This window comes from Semicossyphus pulcher, unplaced genomic scaffold (assembly GCF_022749685.1).
Source record: "Semicossyphus pulcher isolate SPU_LCO1_2020_fin unplaced genomic scaffold, fSemPul1.0.p SCAF_11, whole genome shotgun sequence".
In the NCBI taxonomy this organism is placed as follows: Eukaryota; Metazoa; Chordata; class Actinopteri; order Labriformes; family Labridae; genus Semicossyphus; species Semicossyphus pulcher.
The window spans coordinates 16,498,283-16,519,470 of NW_027211615.1; the positions used below are offsets into that span (position 1 = coordinate 16,498,283).

Consider the following 21,188-nt stretch of genomic DNA (forward strand, 5'->3'; position numbering starts at 1 on the left):
TCAGTTTGTTTTTTGAAATTAACCGAAACACTACGTAGTATTGCTGTCCCAGTATTTGGTGGAGCTAAAGAAGCATGACATGTAAACAAACTACGCCGGTGTTTGCTAAACATACACAGCGCTATTTCATCCCGCCAGCTCTCCCATTTACTTAGACGTAAGTTGGCCTCTGTAACCACCTATGCTGCTGGCTAAATTCAAAAAGACTTCGCCCCACAATTCCACCTCCGTGTGTTTTATACAGAACTGCGAGGCAGAATAACAGCGCAACAGTCCCACCTTGATCAGGCTGTGTAAAACAGGCTAAAGGCAATGCTAACTTGCTGTTGTTTGGAAAGTGTTCACCCTCTCAGTATCGCGTGTTAGCGGGCTACTATTTAAAAATGAGCTTAAACCAAGTGCAGCAAAGGCTGGTGGAAATGTCATTAGTTTTTCAGGTATTTATTCATAAACCAAAGAAGTGTACTATTTTGATTCATGTTGTTTTTAAAACTTTGGGGAAACCAAAACTACTCTAATTTCATGATTGATTTCTGATTTCATGGCCGTGCATTGCTTTGACATTTTAATCAAAACCACATATCGTTGAGGCGCTAGAGGAAAAGTAACAAAGTCACCAAAAGCATTTTGATTTATATTCTGTTAACCATGAATGTCTTTAAAGAATGTTTTTGCAATCAGTCCAATATTTGTTGAGATATTTTAGTTAGTGGCCCAACTGACAGATCGACACTGCCCACCCTCGAGCAAAGCCGCTAGCATGGCTAAAAACAGATGAATCATGTAACAGCTCATCAACAGTTTGTGGTTTAGTGTTGCACATTGTCAAAACTGACGCACAGAGCTGACATTATATAATTACAAAATCACGTTTCAGACAGCATTGATGGTCATCCTCAATGTTTCAACTGTAGCTCACTGTTCCAACGGCTCAGCGCTCACCTCTTAATAAGAGCCCTCCCTTCATTCGGCAACATGTTGCTCTGCTCAGACCAGTCTGAACTGCCCCTCGCTAGGACACGGCCGCTCCAGCATCAAACGATATTTTTAATCAAGTGGTCAAAAGCTATTGCACAAACATTCTAAAGTAGCTTAGGTCAACAGTGTCCCAGAGCCTGTTCTGTTAGCAGGAATGCTCCTGAACGCTGCGAACAGGCCCCTCTTTGTGCTGCAGTCCAGCAGCCTCACGCCACACCGCACCGCTCTGGAATCCTGTTTGTTTTCTTTCAAATTTCTCAACCTAGTTCACTCCGATGTGGAAGCGCAGTGTGCTGTGCGTGTGTGCAATCTGTGTTTTAAGGTGTGCGCTAAGTGTGCATCTGTGTTTGTACCCATGCGGCAACAGTATGGCTCATTGAGCATGTGCTCATTTTAAGCCGGTGCCAAAGTTCACAAGCTTCAAAGAGGAACATACTGGAGGGTTAAAAAATTAAAAACTTTGAGCCTGTGCAAATGAAGCCAGCTCGAGTGTAGGCTGTTAATGTGAAGAGCAACAGATTGATGCCTATTGGACCAGACTCTACTTCTTGTAGCCAACAGGCCTGCTTTTCAATTCATATTCAACTCAATAATAACAGGATTTTCTTCAACAGAGTTTGCCCTGGTATGTTAATGTGTGTCTGATTGAAATACCAGAACTCCTGATGACTTGAACATGTTCAATTTGCTCTAACCTACATTCGGGGACAAGACAAAACCTTGGACGTCAATCTGTTGTTCAGCATTTCTGTACTCCCCCGCACTCATTTCTGGTCAATCCACTTATCTAGCCAGTAATCTGCAATTATCCACAATACAGAGGGCTTGTTATAACCCTAATTGCTGACTGGACAAACACCTCAGTCCTTCCGTTCTGTACTTTCAGCCCTCCTCCCCCTTTCCCCTCGCTTCTACTGTTGGCTGAACAAACCAGAGGAATTCATTATCCTGGAAACACTTTGCAGAGCCGAGTGAGCCAAGCAGGGCAAGGCTATTCTTCTCTCCTGTCCTTCCTGACAATGAAACCATGGCTTACAATAGACCTATTATTGCTGCTATTGATGACTGCTGTTATTTTGCCATATGAACTGTAACCTTGGCAATCTGGAAGCCTTGTTTTTGCCCTTAACGGACTGTTTCACATGGATCTCATTCTTTCTGTGAGGAAAATCACGGCTTTCTTCCAATGGTGAAGAACTTTGACCGGACATTCAGGGACTAATTGATTTGAAAATATTGCAGTAATTTCAACTATTCAGTGGTCAATTCCATTTCTATCAGCCAAGCAATATATCTTAAAATAAGAAACCAAGTTTTCCAAGCATCCATCCACTATCTATAAACACTAAAGCCTTACAGTGTTGTTGGAACTCTGTTGCTTGGTATGAGGGGGCCCAGTGTGAACGCTGGCAGTAGCCTGGAAAGGTTGCCAGACTGTGATAAGTCTGGCACATGCTGTAATACTGTGTATAGACACTGCAACATTCACACTCACATCACACCTATGGGATATTTAGAGTTGCTAATTCACCAAACCTGCAAGTCTTGGGACTGTGGGTGGAAACAGGCGCAGACATGGGAAGAACTCTACACAGGAAACCTCCCAGAGTACGCTGGTAAACAGGAGGCAGGTTTTACATATGAAAACCCATATTACATGAAGATATATGTGCTTTATAAGAATCTGATATTATTAATAACAGTTCATCTTGCTGGTGTTTATTCACAAAGATTTCTATGTTATTCTAAGCTTAATCCAAATGGCAGCTGGACTTGGTTGAAGTTCTTGAAGACGCCTCTCGTCCGAAAGGCTTCTTCAGTTCAGGTATTGGATGAGACGTGAAACGTCTACAAGAACTTCAAACAAGTCCAGTTGCCTTTGGGATTCAGTTTATAATATCCATGACCTGGATGACTGAGAACCTTCACAGACATTTCTATATTATGCTACTTGAAGCGTATCATCAGTAGACATGATATTGATGTCAGTCGTTATGCAGACGATGCACAACTGTATCCAAAAGTCTGTTGTAATGATGTTTTAATGATTTAAGTGATCTATTTTTCAGCTGTCATTAAAACATTTCTCACTCTGATGTGCTTGACTTTGGTTCAAACACTTCACTGCTCCATTTCCAGTAACCTGAGGAAATGCCTGTTCTGGGCTGTCCCACTAAATGCCACATATAGGCGGCCCCTGCTAATATACTGCAGGGTAGGCTGCTCTGAAAAGCCCCTCCAAAATACTCTGCAGGGCGGTGTGTCCTGAACGTCCTGCACCTGCATAAACACACGGAACCAGAGGAGCTGCCTGCTGCCCTGCCAGGCACGCTAAACCACATGTCCAAAAGGCAGGAGAATAACATACCTGGGAAGAGTTACCGTGAGAAGCTCGAGGTAAAGTAGAATACAGTCAGCCACAAAAGGTTGCAGTCGAAAGGCACGGCAAGAAAGGTGCAACCTTCAGTTTATACATGCTTAGTGAAAGGAAAAGTACGGTTTTATTTTTGCATGTTCACACAAAACACACATGGTAACAAAATAAAGAACATGCTACGTTCGTGTGAAATAAATCAAAGAGCTGTAAAAGATCTCACACTATCAAACACAGAGAGAACAAGAGAAACCAGATGTGTAGAGGAGCCACAGACAAGGCAAAAAAAAATGCCAAAGCCGAAATCAGATTGGGTGAGAAAAAAACATGGAAACCTCAGGGATAATTTTGTAAAATGAGCTTAAAAAAGCCTAAAAGGAAAAATGTGTTGGGGCCTCGGAGACAGGCTGCGTATTGACACGCGGTGACAGAACACCTACCTGTCAGACGTGCCCTGTAAAAGCTCTGCTCGGTGGGACAAGGCTTCATATTCACACAGCATCACACAACACCTTGTTGTTACGTAACTGTCGCACCCTTCAATCATTGTGCTGTAAGTGAGACCTCACAAGGGGCCCCGACCATACATTCTGCACCGCTTTATAGCACAGGAGGGTCAGATTTAAGCTAGCTGGCCTCGATATTTGATCCTGGAGCAGTCTAAGGTATAGAAATGCCTTTTAGAATTGATTTAGTCTAGCTTTAAATCTTGTTTGCTCAATTTTGTAATGTGTTTAATTCATTTCTTGTGATCTCATCTGGGTTTGACAGCCGAGGTTTTGTGCGTTTAGCTTTAAAGATAACAGTGATTGCAAACACATGAACAGAAGTTAAAGCACAAGTTTAACACAATACTTCAATGTTGCAGTAAGAAAATACTGTAGCATACAGCAAATTAAGCCGTCACACTTGCAAAAAGCATCAAATTCACTGACCAATATACTGTTTGTATGTATGACAGATACTCGTGTGATAGTCCCTTCCTGCAGTTTGGCCTCCTCCTCTGCTGCTGATGGATTTATACACTGAGCGGGACTGGATACAGCTGGAAAAACAGTGAACTCAAAGTTTATGATGCATGAGACATATTTGGGTTAATGCAAAAACGATACTTTTAACTGGATTAAGATTTATAAATCTGACAAACCAATAATCCTTGAAGCAGACATTACAGCGTGCAATGTTGCATTTTGGCTCATGATTAAGACCTTCGTCATTAAGTCAACCCGAGATGCACTGAAGGAAAAACTGAGCTGAATTTGTTTGATACTCAAACATTTATTTTGCACATTTTTTGAAAGCTGATCGCCTATTTAAAGTGTCTGTGTACACAGATAATGAAACATTTTTAAAAGTTAATGTACGTGCTTTCTTTCTAAGAGCTAGAGGAGGAGATTGATAAAACACTTATATCTGACTGTATATTATGAAGTAGGAGCCATGAAGTCCTTAGCTTAGCACATCTAGCTAAGCTCTGTACAAGAGTAACAAACCAGTGTATTAGCGTATAGGCTACTTTATATCAAGTTGCTGGTTTACAGGAGGTTATTGTACCCTTTCTTGACTCAACACAGAGACTTTGTGGCAGCTTGTCTTGCAAAGCTAACATCTCCTGGCTGTAACTTCATAATTAGTGCACAAACATGAGTGTATCTATCTCATCTCACTACTTAACATTTTAGAAAATTGACTTATTTGCTTTCTTGCTAAAAGTTCGATATGAAGATTGATACCACCCTCATATCTGTTTAATATAAAAAAGGAGACATGGAGACGGTGAGTCAAGCTTAGCATAAAGTCTGGAAACAAGGGGAAACTAGCTAAAGCTAGCTACACTCTGAACAGAAGAAACAATTCCGTGTAGGCTACGAGTGTTTCTTAAATTAACACGTTACATCTGGTGGAGTAAAAAGCAAAGTAAAACCAAACAAGTTGCTGGTTTACAGGAGGTTGTTGTACCCTTTCTTTACTCAGACTCAACACAGTAACTCTAGCTGTAACTTTGTGATTAGCGCACAAACGTGAATGGACCTATCGTCTCATCTCACAAAGTCTTTATAAAATTGCCTTTTTAGCTTTCTTGCTAAAAGTTAGATATGAAGATTGATACCACTCTCATATCTGACTCTTCAATATAAAAAAAGAGGACATGGAGACGCCGAGCTTAGCTTAGCATAAAGTCTGGAAACAAGGGGAAACTATTAGCTAAACGCTGCACAGAAGAAATTATGTGTACCAGTGTTTCTTAAATTAACATGTTGCATCTAGTCAAGTAAAAAAACAAAGTAAGTCGTTGGTTTACAGGAGGTTATTGTGTGTTAAAGTCCTTCTGGGCCCGACACAGTAACGTAACATGGCTTTTGCTTCACAATTAGCACACAAACGTGAGCTTATACCCATCTTCTCATCTCAGTATCTGGAAGAAAGCAAATACACCTATCTCCTACAATGTTATAACTCAACTGTTGCCTCAAGTTGTTCCATTTCCATTTTTTATGGAAATAAGCAGAAATGTTTTTTTGAGGTTATAATTAACCTTGTTTATATCGGCTTCCATCCACAAGGTAGTAGTTCCCAAATGGAAAGCATGGTTTACCCACCACTAATTTACCACTATACTATTTAAATCTTCTGTGTCCATGCCCTTATTCACTCGTGCTGAGAGTGGAAAACATACTTCCTGCTGTCTGTGCTGAGGTCGGAGGAACATGTGAAACTTGGGTTGTCTGCTCCCGGTTTGACAGCTAGCTGAGCGATGACTCCTTCCTGCGTCATCACTTCCTCCTCACCTTGCTGAGGAATCCACCGTCCACTGTTCCAGCTGGGGAATATTCCATGTTGTTGTAAAGAGGATGATGGGAGCGTAATATTTTCCACTGTCAGTTTGGAGTGGGCAGGTATGCTGCAAGGTAAAGAATACTGTCAAGAGAGGACACAGTTAGATTTGGATACTGTTTTTCCGTGACGTTGGCGTTAGCTTACTGTCCTCTATAAGTTTGTACTTAAACCTATTCTTTCCTATTTTTAACCTGCATCTTTTATTACTATATTTTCCTTACCCTCCTTTACTGAATAGCAGAATTTGTCTGAATTGAACTTTATTGATTATTGTTAGCTTTAGAAAAAGCAGCTATTTGACTTGGGAATAAAGAAAACAGTGAGTAATATCAGACCAGCAGTGACCTTCCAGCTAACAGACACATAGACGAGCACCGAGGGGTCAGATTGCCACCAGACAGACAGACACTGGGCGAGGGTGTAGGCTGCAGTCTGACCTTGCAGCTTGTGGACCGATGGGGAGAGGCCTTTTGGTTCCAGACACGCAGACAGACTGGGAGGGGTCCCGTTAGCTACTGCGCAGAAACTTCATATCTGGAAACAATTAGAGCCGATGGGAACCCCAGCTTGGCTGCTTCTACAAGGCACTGCACTATCAGGAGTTTATTGAGGACTCTACTAATCAGAACTCCTTCACCAAAACCGCCAGCCACGAAAACACAGTTCATTACCCAATCGACGTTTTATGGAGCAGTAGGTACCTATATTGTTTTTAAAATTTAGTTGAGAACACATTTGTGTTTGCATTGACGGCCTAGTGAGAGGGAAAACCCTGGAGGAGTAATATTTTCACAGCCGTTGTAAAAGAACAGTCCACCTCGCACTAATCGTTCACCTTTTGCTCATTCCCATTAGTCATCTGAAAATGGTGTTACATTTTGCATCGCTCAGCAGTAACGACTCTATCGCAAGAGAGAGCTATTGTTGACTTTGAATGTTCTTCCTCCCCAGACAGGCGCTGGTCTTCTTGTTCGATGCCAAAGGGTTAGACTGGATTTTCATTGGTAAAGCCAAAACTCCAGCAGTGATGAAAGGGACTCGTTGCACACTTCCCTAATAGAAAAGTTTGTGGCTTGAACTTTGTTCTCTCAGATTGAAAGTTTGTTTTTGGGTTGATAGGAAGCCAAATCTTTGGGCTGGTTATTATGTATAAACCACAGAAAAAATACTTTAGACTTATAATTTACGCCATTAGTCATACACTTAAAAGACTGATAGTGATACACTGTAGTATTTTGGAATACATAAGGACGGTTAACAATGTAGAGACACACCTTTTAGGACAGCTACCAACTGGACTTTGGAGTGAGAAGGTTTCAAAGGTCATGAATGAGCCCTTAATAACTTAAGTACTGCAAAGACACATACGAATCTCTATGTGCTTTTGCTGCAATTTCTGTAAAAATATTCCACTTGAACTAAGGTCTGTGAGACAGAGTGGGTACCCGTATACGAGGTAAACAAGCAGCTTGTAAATAGTTGGTATGTTTGATTGGGTTACAGTAAATTGAGATTAGTGTTACTGGCAGGCAGCTGCTAAATAATCAGAAACTAGTCAACAAGCTCTCGTGCAGGAAAGTTGTTTCTGAGGGTAAATAAACAGAGTGTGAAAGGCCCCATAAGCTCTATATGAATTGATTTGTATGAAAGCACAGTTCTGCCGCTGACAGCCGGTAAATAACCATCCAGTAAAACAGACAGTAAACACACCTATTCAAGAGCGGTTTGACATCTCAGGCAACCTCAGGATGAGAGAAAAAAAGCGCACGAATTTCAATGAAAGCCTTTAAAAAGGTCTAATGGTAGAAAAACAGTCTGAGTTTATTTGATGTTGAGGAATCTTAAGGTGAAGCCTTGACCTGGTTCGCTGCACATCACGCCTTGAAACACCTGTCTGGGAAGCAGAAAAGCCACAAAGCAAAATGAGCGTTTTTCTCAGCTTGAGGTAACATTTACCTTGGCAGTGAATGAAACAAATCAGCAGCGTGTGATTAAAGCCCATGTTTTTATTCAAGGCTTTTACAGGAAGCTAATTAGCTAAGGTATGCAGTCGTGTGCCAAGCTAATAGGGGGAAGCTGACATTCCTGCAGGAGAGCGGTGCCCTCAGAAAGCTACAGAATATGTATTTATGCTCATGGCCTACTCTGTGTGAGCCACAAGACTTTCAATTTAAACAGTTCACAACATGGATTTTTCTTTTTGAAATACTGTGGTCGGGCTTCGTGAACCACAAAGTAAAGTCAATTGAGCACAATGAAAACCTGACTGATCGTGAAGCTTTAGATTAACCATCACACGTGTGTCCGTTCAAAAGAGGCTCAGTAGGCAAAACAATGTAACTCCCTTCTTCCGCTAAAGGTTGAATGCACTTATTATACACTGCCTTATGAATTAAGTGTATTCAGAAAGGTGAAATGGCAGTTTCAGAGCAAAAACAAAGGCCTTTGTCTACCCCCCAGTATGTGAAGGCTAGATGGCCAAATTGAATGGCTTTTCTACTCAATCACCCACTCCATATACTAGTAAAAAAGACTACATTTTCTATGTTCACACAGGTAAATAAATGAAATGGAACAAAAAGTAACTGCTTTTGATTTAGCTTGCTAGGATGTTCATAGCTGACCTTATGTACATTTCTGTTGTGTAACTTGAAAAACCTTTACCTTCAATTGTTGCCCTGTGATGAGTAAGTACTTTTTGGTTTCTTCCACAAGTATAATTTTATTTACCTTTGTAGTCTTATCTTCATCAACTGCAGCCAGGAAACATTGAGCCTAACTTAGCAGAGACTGGACACTGGGAAACAGCTAGCCTGATATCTAAAAGTAATTATTACACCACTGTGTTAAATACTTGATTTTGATTGGTGAATCCGCATTCCGAGGTCTGCTATTTCTCAATAACAGACCATTGTTTTGAAAAACAGACCATTGCCAAGGATGCGGCTTAAATCACACAATCCGGAGGACTAACTGTAGTCATATCAATCTGCAGAAAGAAGCCGGTTAATTTCATGTTGGTTTGTTTACGGGGGGGGGACAAAACAGCGGAGAGAAAGCAATAAAAGGTTAAAAGATGCTAAAACTGAAGGCTAAACTGAAGACAGCACATTAAGTTAACATTAAACTGAGCACAGTACGGGATATGGTGGTGTTTAAAGATGGTGAATGGAAAAGAAAATGTCAACAGACTCTGAAAATGACAAGACAGAAAACCTCAATCAGGTGCTACACTGATTCCTGGGGCCCGGTTTACCGTGTCTTACCTCACCATCAGTGAAAATGTTTCCATTTAATGTGAGTAAAAACAGCTAGGTTAGCTAATTTTAATGTCAGTAATAACAGCTATGTTAGCTCATTTTAATGTGAGTAATAACAGCTAGGTAGAGAAGGCTGCAGTTAACCTTTGCTAAGGACATAGCTCTCACTGACTGTAGCTGACTATTTTTACATGGAAGACGGAAATATAATCATTTTCAAATTAATGAAATATTTCCCAATTCAATATTTTGTGTAAAATATTTGATTCCGTAAGCAAAAAAGCTGTGTAAGAAGCGGGACAATGTATAGTGAGCAGGTTGTTCTCGCTGAGGAACCCCAACAGGGTGAGCAGGTCTTTGGTCTTGTCTCACATTATCTCTTACATAACTAACTCTCTACCTCATTTGTTTTAATCCATACAGGAACTGAAGTGTAAAATATCAACATGTGGTTGAAGAGGGAGCTCCAGGAAGTTACTACGACTGGCTTTAGTAAGCTCTTGTACTGTTGTAGGTTAGCCGTTTCCCCCTAAAGTCTTTATGCTAAGCTCTGCTAATCACTTCCTGGCTTAGTCATAAGACTAGCCAATAAGCATATTTTCACAAAATGTTCAACTAATTCTTTAAATCTGAATTATTCTCAGTGTGCTTCCGTTAAATAACCCTTTTGTAGTTGTAGCGCTGTGTGTGGTAGGACCCAGGCTATATTTAGAAACCAGCACCTGTAGAGACCATCTTTAGGGTCAAAGACACTGCGACCCCCAGAGGTCACCATCTGCTGTAGCTCTGGGCAACATGAAACTACAAAGAGACGATTGATTTGGAACTAAGTGTGCCGGTCATGATGTCTAAGTTTAGAAACCTCCTCGACCTCCAGCTGACAGGTCACCGAAACAGAACAGAGGCCATCCTGGACCCACACGGCGCTGTGTTTGAGCTAAGACCACCTGACTTCCATATCCATGTGTGTGGCAGTAAATCTACAGCTGAGCTGGTGTTCTGCTGTTTGTTGAAAGAGTGACAGCCCGAATTCTCATCAGTGTCTCCAGTCTAAACACTTTCCAGGACAGAGGTTTTAAAAAGCACTTTCCACTCTCTCTCAGCCACCCAGCAGCCCCCCTTGTTGTATCCGTGCTGATGTTCCCATGCTCTGAGTCCAGGGCTGGCTTCCACCTGTGAGCTTCAGCCAGATAAAAATGCTTTGTCCAAGGCACATGAAAGAAAAAGCCTCTCCTTTGTTAACACACACTGGCATTTACATTCCCCTAGATGACCCTAACTCTATGATTTATGAGAGAAATTGACCAAAAAATGTGATCCACCCTCCAACTATGCCCCTCTGGCATGAAACAGTCCATATATTACACCTCCGCCCATTACCCCGAGTAATCCTAGACCCAACTATTTCGTACTGGACGTGCCTGAATAAGATTTGGTCTCTTGCATGTTTCCAGTCTGAACATTTTCCACCACTCTGGGCTTTAAATAGACACAGTTTCCAGCTTGACAGTTCATCTGCCCACCAACCCCATTGTTAAATCTCGACAAATCATCCCAGGCTCCGGATCCATTATTAGTTTCCACTGCTTGTCTCCTCATAGACAGGCTTCAAGAAGTTTCCATCAGTTTCCAACTCTTTCATCTCTCAGTAAAAGGCCAGCCCCCTCTCTGTTGTTAAATGTGCACAGATCACCATCCAATCCTTCTTAAAATGTGAGTGTTTTTGCAGTCAGGTTCCAAATTGTAAAAGAAAGCAGTGACTTACTTTCCAGCACGTCTTTATTAGACTGTTTCCACGCTGATAAAATGCTTATTGCAGATGACAAAATTGAGTTCGACACTTGTTGTGTTCTGCATTCCTTATTTATAGCTGTGCAACACAGAAATATGTGCTTATTTTTCCACTGGAGACAACTAAAACGCATTAGCTGCCAATAAATAACAAAACAACTTTTCACCGCCAGGTTGTTTTCAACTTCTCCACACTCGCCGTGCCTCTGCAGGCAGCCCGAAAGTTCAAAGAAGCAGAAATATTCAGGCAGGAAAATCATTTTGAGATGTTGGTTTCATGTTCAGTTTACACAGTGGTGTATGATGGTCGGTTTGAAGGCTGAAGCCAGGGAACATTCCTCAAATAGCCTGCCAGCTACCACTGGGGAAATTTAGCTTTAATGGACAGCTGAGAGCCGATAACAGCTTCAAATATGGAGCAGATTTGGGAACAACAGTTTGGGTTTGCCTCCATAAACATACAGATGCATACATTTACATGCATGCAGGACACTTAGTTGCCATTCCAAAATACAATAAGGCCCGACATTTTAATGAACAAAAACTTTTTGGTATTTATTGCAGGGTTGTTCTCTAGGTTTCACTACAAAACAAAGTGTACATATAAAGTCCACTTAATACTGCTGCACAGTTTGGATAAATGTCTCCACCTAACCTCACAGTTTTTAAAATTGGCATTAAATGGAAAGCACACATAACATATTAAAGACGTTTTAAAACAGTACATAAAAAATGCTAAAAATGTTCACTGTGAAATCAAAGTCTATATCTGGCCCAGTGTGGAACAAAAATGCAGCCTCAGTACAGAGTGTTCGCTGTGACTGACTGCACTATTTTACTTCTAATGTTTATCTTCCTGCTGAGCTCTCATAGTGCTGGGAAGGAATGACTGTAGCTCTGCTCAATATGAGCAGTGTGCGGGAACCATGGAAACAGCTAAATGATGTCCCGCGGGACACAGAGGCCTCCTCTGTGACATCACCAGCAGGTATGACATTTTCACCCATGACGTGGTGGAACAGCACACATGAGGCGTTGAAGAAAACTGGGAATAATTTCCACTTTCCGCAGCAGAAGGAGAGACCAAACGAGGACAGTGTCGTCACCACAGGCTGATGTGGGCATTTTCAAATGCAGCTCGCCTGAGACACTGAGTCTGTCATCTCCACAGATCCTAAAGTTGGAAACGTCCCAGCTGACACGGCTCTGCGGCCTTGTGATGTCACACAGTAGCTATGAAAGCAACAGTGATGTAATGAGGCTAGAAGTGGCAGGCTGCAATGTGTGTAAATCCACACAAGGATAGGAAGCAGGCCTTGACCGGGAATAAATAGTTTGTATGACTTCACAGCTACATTAGGATCATCACAGCAGCTTATTCTCTTTGTAATGTTGGAAGAGATTGTGTCAAGAACCTGCAGAGAGTACTTACAAACCTCAATTTAATTACATTAGATTTATTGGTTAAGCAGCCAGCCGCAGCAGGCACAATTTTAAGAAGAAAAGGTCTGAAAAACGGCTAAACGCTACCTTCCAAACATCAAAAGAGCTTGCTAGTGAACAAAGCATAGCTTTAGCTAAAGACCCAGTACTTTCCCTTTAGAGTCAGTGTAGTAAATCAGAGCAAATTAGAGAGTAATTGTTGGACTTAAATTCACCACATAGACAAAAACAAAACTCCAAAAGAAGCTTATGTTGCTCTGCGACTGCTGGATGTTGAATTAGGCCACTGTCTGGTAACGACTTTGCCATATGCACTTCATAGTATCATTTATGGTTCCAACAGGGGAGTAGGCCAGAAGGCTTACCGCAAGTGCAGTTGTGGTAGTACAAATGATTTTTATTAAGAATGAGCAAAAACTCAAAGCTTACGGTACATTTTGGAGGGAGGGGTCAAAACGAGGAAATCAGTCCAATGCAGGTAAATGAAACCAAGGGGCTGGCCGAAAATCACAAGTCCAAAAACAGGCAAGGTCGGTAGGTAGATAATCACACTGGCAGGAAAACAAACTAGCAAGTTATTTTCAGACAAAAAAGGAAAGGTTGAGTGAAAAACAAAACATGACACAACATATACATGAACGGTGCACTGTTTTCCCAATTGTAAGTCATATAAATGTTGGTTATCATTTTTAAAACTTCACTTTTATCTGACAATGCAAAGACACTGAAAAGACAATGGCTAGCTAATATTTGAAGAGCCATCGTTCCGTATTTTAAAGTTAAACAACATATTTGTTTCTCCATTAGCTACAGTCAGACAACAGCTAATGTTAGCATTCATCCACCTCCTAGATACTGCTAGCTAGGGGGTGGATAAATGCTAACATTATCATTGGATAGTCTAACAAGATGCTATAAGAAAGAAGTAAATTCCTAGCTAACGGTAGAAATTGTAGTTGAAAAGTAGTTGAATGCTAACTCTAGCTGTTATCAAACAGTAGCTAATAGGCTATCAAATATGTTGTTTTACCTTGAAATATGTCCAGATGTCCCTCCAGATTTTCACTGTCGATTGTCTTTTCAGTTGCTGAATAATTGAGATGTAGTGATAAAAACGTACAACCTTGAACACAGTAGAACATCATTACGGTATTTGAGCTTTCCACACTGAGCGTGACGTAAGAAGAAAATGGCAGCCGTGCAAATATGGTGAATAAAGTTGTTAATGTATCTTTGTTCGGCTTGTTTCTGTTTCTCCGCAAAAAAAATTAACTTATAATTTAAAAATGTTGTGTTCAGTAATAATTTCATTGTGACTGTAACAGTAGCATTGACTCCAGTCAGCACCAACATGCTCAGACTTTGTGTACACGGTTTGTCTGGAACAATTTTCCTAACATGTGAAAGACAGACGGCTTAACGGCAGGTATTTTTACAACACTGATGCCAACAAGTACAAAGCCGAGCAGACTCCCCTGACACTGTATCACCACCACAGTCCCATTACTGATCTGAACCCACCGCTACTCTCTCTCTCTCTCTTAGACAAATATCTCGGCCTATACTTAGCCTTGACATATCTGGGCCTACCACACACAGAGCCGTATGTTTCTTTTGGCCTCCACCGTCGGCCCGTCCGCACATCAGGACCTGCAGAACAGTGAGCACGTGGCCCGTCAGACTACTGATAGTCAGCACAGGAAACCCCTGATACTTAGAGATTGAGTTCAATGAACGTTCAAGCTGACAACAACAACATGCGTCATATCATCAGCTGGAAAAAACATGTTGACTGTACGGGAAAACCTCATCTAGCCTTTTAATTACCTTTATTTGAACAAATTGTTTTCTAATAATCTTTATTTAAAAGACTCCTTTGTCCAAGTTTACCACTCAGATATTTTTTAAATAATCTACTTCCTGTTCAGACTTGATGCTATCTGATTAAATAAACCCTTAGTCTTTAAATGGCATTAAAATTGGTTTAAAAAAGTCCCTAAAATATCCCACAATTGCGGCTTATGTAAGATAAATTAACATAAAAAACAACCTGACTGAATTACTCTACATGCAAGATAAAACTGTCCAAAAAAAAGTTTTGTTTTGCAGCGTGGCTGGAGCACGTTCCTCTATCAAGCTGTTTCCTTTAGATATCACGGCCCTGAGGCTGTAATGACTGACAACACACAAACACACACACTTTCTCTGCTCTGTTTTGAGAGACACACACACGCAACACACGTTCACTCTGGGCTGTTTTTCCTCGCTCAGACGGTCTAACAGGAGTCCCTACTGTACTGAGCCAGCACGCATAGAGAAAATATCCATATTAGGAAAAGAGCAGACGCCCTTATATGGCGCAGCTTCCTCTGTAGTAAGAGCTCTGTCTGCTGGCTTCTCCTTCACATTCCTCCAGCTCCAGGTTACTCTGGGAGTTTTTCATTTCCGATTTGCTGGCTGGAGAAGGAGCAGGGCCGCCTTTCATAAGAGTCTAGCCTGGTGTGTGATCCCCCCCCTTTTTTTTTCTTTCAAAAAAATACACAAACCTCCGTCTAGCCCCTTTCCTGCGATCCTCCACTCTGGGGTTTGATGTAGTAAAATAAGCCCGGCCAGGGACGGGGCACACCTGGCCTTTTTAAGTCCGTCATAGACTAAACCTCATTAGGCAGGTGAGAAGCCGGAGAACATGTAGCCTTTGTTCCCATCATGCCTTCCTGGGCCGGGCTGCACTTTCACTAAAGTCAGGTTTATGAATCACGATTTATCCTGACGAAGGCCCAAAAATTCCTGTCAGATGTGAAATTAAACCTCCAGCCTTTGTTTTCAACAGAATCCTCTTTACGGGAAGTAAGAAAAGCAGCCTAATGCTCAAATCAACACGTGCATTACAGGAAGTGCCATTACCTGAGAGCATTAGTCTTTGTCTGCTTAATACCTGTCCGGCATACCTTGGCAGCTCAGCACATTCAGCTCAGGTAACTCAGGAAACAGACCATCAGGATCATCCTGAAAGAATTCAGCAGCACAAACAAAAGACAGAAATATATTATTACTATTTCCAAATTCTGTGAGGATGAAGATTCACTAAAATGCAGTGTCATTTGATTATTGTCATTTGTTATTTATTTGCAGCAAGAAATCTGGATAAAGCCGGTTTAATTTCAAGTCAATTCAATACAACTTTATTGTCATTCATCCACATACAAGTTATACAGCTGAACAGAATGACGTTTCTCACAGACAAGGTGCTAAAAATATTGCAAATAACAAGACAACAAACAAAACAACATACTTAAGACAAACAAGACGCACGCGAGATAAACATTAGCACTGTAAGCAGGAGCCGGAGGGGCCGCTGCGGCCATCCGCGCCGCCATTTTGGATCAATAAGCCGTCATTATTGTGATCTAGATGTCAGAGTTTAGGTTTTAAACAAATGGTTGAGGACCCAGATGTGGACTGAAATAAGAATTTATTTAAACAAAAAAGGCAGAAGGTGAAACAAAAGGCTTACTCATATGCAAAAGACAAAAAGGAAAATCAAAAGGCGGAGCAAAAAACTTACAACAAAACCAGGAACAGGTAATCCAAGAGACACGAGGGGTTAGGGGAAGCACGAAGAATATCCATCATGGACATAGACAAAACTCCAGAGAAGGACGACACAGGATGGATGACAATGAACAGGCAATGAGACAGGGGAGCACAAAGACTAAATAAACTTAGGAGGTGAGGCTAATCAGACACAGGTGAGACAATCAAGGGGCAGGTGAAAACAATCAGGGCAGGGCACACAATCAAACAGGCGGGAAAACACACAAAGGCAGGGAGTAAAACAAGACAAAACATACATAGGGCAAGAACTACAAAATAAAACAGGAAACACTAAAAACCAAACTCAGGACTGTGATAGCAGAACTCAAGCAGAAAATCTCTAGACAATGAAAAACAAATGAATTACTTAACTAAACAAGACTAAATCAAGACAAGAACACAATATATTAAATACAAAATTAAACAATGAGAACTCATGACAGGGAGACAAAGTGACATGGTAAAACAAGAAATAATAACTGAACACCAAAATAAAAGAAAACCGGAACTAAACTAGAAACTCATGACACTAGAAAGTCAGCCAAGTCGGTCCTAGTGTGCAATGGTGAAAAATAACACATTAAATGTACTCAAGTGTTGCAATCAAGCGGAGTTTGAGGTACTTTATTTGAGTATTTCTACCTTGCTACTTTAGAATTCTCTGAAACTAAACTATTTTGACTAGATTAAGATCAGAATATCAGAATATAGAACGCAGAACCACAAAATGAGAAAAATATGAGAAAAAGTTAAAAAGAAAAACTGGAACATGAACTTCTCATGACCTCTTATATTAATCTAGTGTCCCCTTGACAGGGACTCGAACCCTAAGTTTGGACTCAATGTATTCAAGCCAGTTCATTGTGCTACAATAGAAAAGTGCAGTAACCATTGATGCAGAAGTATTAAAGTAAAGATGTTGTATGTGGGGCTGCGTGGTGGTGCTGTGGTTAGCGCTGTTGCCTGGTTTGAATCTTACTTGGGACGTAGGCGGCCTGTTTGCATGTTCTCCTCGTGCGGGTATTCCGGCTTCCCCCGCACTCCAAAGACATGCTCGTTAGGCTCATTGAAGACTCCATAGTAGGTGTGAAAGTGGGTGTGAAAGGTTGTCTGTCTCTATGTGTCAGCCCTGTGATTGACCAGTCGAGGGTGTAACCCCGCCTCCCGCCCAATGACAGCTGGGATAGGCTCCAGCCCCCCCACAACCCTGAACAGGATAAGCGGTGTAGATAATGGATGGATGGGTTGCTGTTGTGTGTGTGGATACATCAGCCACAAAGGCCATGAGTGCTGATAAAACCGAATTACTTTATGAAGTTTTACCTGTTGAAAAACTTCCATCACTGCTACTTTTACATGAGTCTGTATCTTGTGTAAAAGTCGAATGTTACAGTCAGATAAGATCACTTGGATACAGGATGGGAGGACGTGTTTATGATCAAGCTGCTGTCTTCACAAATAACAGATCATAATGTGCTTATAATGTGTTTTCATGTGAAATGCTTAGAGCTGCACTTCAGCCGCTGATGTCAGAGCACAAAAATGCGGCTGCAGTGTCCCAGATGTAACCACAGGAGTACAGAAGCAGCGGCCAAGTCTGTGTGCAGGAACCTGATAGATAATCAGCTCAAGTTAATGACTCCAATGAATTTCCTTTTTCTAACAGCGTGCTGCTAATTTACTAAAGTACAAGCTGTCTGTGCGCCTTTGAACTGGAGCTGAGGAATGCTGTTGTGGGCTTAAAGTCTTAACTACTCGTTACACATCAATCGGTTTATTTAATCTTTGCGCGTCGATGCCTTTTTATGAGCTTCTACCTGTTGTTCTTTAACCTTTCTTCTTCTTTCATGCAAAGCTCTACTCGTTTTTTCCTGTTCTCCTTTTTTTAAAATTAATATTTATAGGTACCGGCTGTCTGTTTGTGAAGTCAGTCTTCAGGAATTCCCAGTGTGGGGTCCCATGCAGGCCTCTAACCAGACTTCACCTCCCATCCCAGATGAAAGCTGCTCTGAGAGAGACGGTGTTGTTTGGCCGAGCAGCAGAGCCTTGCCTTCAGACAGCAGGAATGTGGGATGTCTGGAGTGGGGGTCAGGAAGCGAGGAAAGAATGCCAAGTATGTCCATGTTTGTCCAAGGCCGGCTCTCCATTCAGCCCCCAGTGACGTGCTCGGAGGGCCAGCGAGTATAAAGGGAGCTGGGCTGTGCAGTCAGAACTCAGATCAACTCCTCTACCGAAGCTAAACTCTAGCTTTCACCAAGAAAGAAAGAAGGAAAAGACTGTGACCGGAGCAGCGGAGAAACGCTACGAGACGAACGAGACAAGAGATCAACTTGATCAGAAAAGGTTTCTCAAGCTCAAACTCTGAGACTAAAAGGAAAACGTTCTTAACAAGACTTAAGGAAAAACTAGAATCTATTTCTACAGCGAAGAAAAGATGTCTGCTGGGATGAAGACAATGATTATGCTGCCTTTCCTGTGCATCATGCTCTCACACATGGTAAGTCTAAAACACATCTCACCTCATACTGCTGATGGTTTTATTTTAAAGGACTTTATGTTCTCCATGTGCTAAATGGAGAACTGTTACACACTCTGTAGAGGTGATGTTTATCTAAGCGTGTGTCTTGTGTTCAGGCTGCAGGTCAGGAGTGCAGCAGCCAGTGCTCGTGCCCCTCCACTCCCCCTCAGTGCGCCCCAGGAGTGAGCCTGGTGCTGGACGGCTGCGGCTGCTGCAGGGTGTGCGCCAAACAGATGGGGGAGCTCTGCACCGAGAAAGACCTCTGCGACCCGCACAAAGGCCTGTACTGTGATTTCGGAGCCCCCATCAACAGACGCATAGGCGTGTGCACAGGTGAGCGACTCTTTCTACTGTATCATTTCAGTAGGGCCTTAATCATCCTTTATGTATGAACCAAATCATGACCGTTCCTTTGTTGTTCTCGCCCACAGCTCGAGACGGAGCCACCTGTGTGTTCGGAGGCATGGTGTACAAGAGCGGAGAGACTTTCCAGAGCAGCTGCAAGTACCAGTGTACCTGTCTGGACGGAGCCGTGGGCTGTGTGCCTCTTTGCTCCATGGACATCCGGCTGCCAAGCCCGGACTGCCCCATGCCCAGACGCGTCAAGGTGCCCGGGAAGTGCTGCGAGGAGTGGGAGTGCGATTCTCCCAACAGACACAGCTTCATGGGCTCCGCTCTGGCCGGTAAGTCGCTCTCCATTTCCCTATCATAATGTTGTTTTAAAGCAGTGTAGTTTTAATAGCAGACATGAGAAATGCTCTCTCTAATCTGGCGTTCCCTTCTATGTTTACAGCTTACAGAGAGGAGGAGACCTATGGCCCAGATCCCTCCATGATGAGGGAGAACTGCCTGGTTCAGACGACTGAGTGGAGCGCCTGCTCAAAGACTTGTGGCCTTGGGATCTCCACCAGAGTCACCAATGATAACCGCGAATGCCGCCTGGAGAAACAGACCCGGTTGTGTATGGTGCGACCGTGCGAGTCCCAGCTGGAGCAGAGCATCAGGGTGAGTGTTTGTTCAGCTGCAGTGATTTCAAGAACTCTAAAGGTTTAATATCATCATTAAAACAACCACAGAATGCTTAATAATGTTGTTTTTCCTTTATTTTTGCAGAAAGGAAAAAAGTGTATCCGCACTCCCAGACTCTCCAAGCCCATGAAGTTTGAGATCTCCGGCTGCACCACCACAAAGTCCTACCGGCCAAAGTTCTGCGGCGTCTGCCTGGACGGCCGCTGCTGCACCCCGCACAGAACCACCACCCTGCCCATGGAGTTCAAATGCCCCGACGGACAGGTGATGAAGAAGCACATGATGTTCATCAAGTCCTGCGCCTGCCATCACAACTGCCCCGGGGAGAACGACATCTTCGAGTCCATGTACTACAAGAAGATGATGGGCGACATGGCATAAAAAGCCACTGACGGACAATCGCAGCTTATGACTTGAAAACAAACAGAACTCCATCTCATTTTGCAGCTCAGTATATATGTTTAACGTTTTGTCATTATCTCATGTAAAAGTAGTCAAGACACTTCTCAAAGTGTCTGTGTGTTTCGTATGGCTGACATCAGCCGCATAGACTCAGACAGAGGGCTGCATAGCAGCTCCAAGAGATTCCTGCACTATAACTTCTATGTTTGACGAACCTACTGTCAGGTTTACGCCCACTCCCCTTAAAATCCCCTCTACAGACCCGTCCATTTTACTGTAAGCATTTGAAACCTTATCTAAGCCATGACCCCCTCTCTAAATGAGGTGTTTAATAACTCCCTCCACCCTCCGAGCCCAGACCAGACCTGCAAACTCTAAGCAGCTGTAGACGGAGCACGCAGACCAAAGCGGGCCAGTGTTCCCCTGTGCAAACAGGTCTGAATGTGTCCCTGTGTGTGTGTGTGTTTATATATGTGCGTGTGTGTGTGTGTGTTAGCGCAGGCCTGAATGTCAGCCTTGTCTCTGCTCCCAGAGTGGAGGAAAGGTCATAGTTTCCGCCCAGCATGTCGATGAGAAGGCGAGCAGCGTGCTGAGTTAAGGGTTAGATATGAACACAGTGGGCGTGGCCACGGCACTGAAAGACATGTTGACTATCACTGACTCAGGTCAGGAGGAAGAAACCAAGCGTCTATAGGAACAAAGTGTCTATTTTGTACAAAAATAGAAGAAAAAGACTGGAAGAATTGTTATTTCATTCCTTTTTTATTGTTGATGTGTAAATTATGTATATATTTGTACAGTTTAAGTTAATTTAAAAGCCAAATTTCTTCTGTGCTTCAAATGTATCCATAGTGTATTTTTTGTCGACAGTATTTTTTACTATTTTATTGAGAAGTGTGACAACAATGTTACATGTTTCACTTTGTAGCTGGAAATAAAATGTTATATTTTTTTATACAAA

The 21,188-nt window shown here is 42.3% G+C and overlaps 1 protein-coding gene across 1 annotated transcript; it reads left to right on the forward strand.

Moving 5' to 3' along the window:
• Nucleotides 1-18,517: 18,517 nt before the first annotated feature.
• On the forward strand, nt 18,518-21,188 carry ccn2a (cellular communication network factor 2a). Its single transcript, XM_069657521.1, has 5 exons — nt 18,518-18,775; nt 18,913-19,129; nt 19,228-19,479; nt 19,590-19,801; nt 19,910-21,188. The coding sequence occupies exons 1-5, from the start codon at nt 18,713-18,715 to the stop codon at nt 20,204-20,206; spliced, it is 1,041 nt and encodes a 346-aa protein (XP_069513622.1). The 5' UTR covers nt 18,518-18,712; the 3' UTR covers nt 20,207-21,188.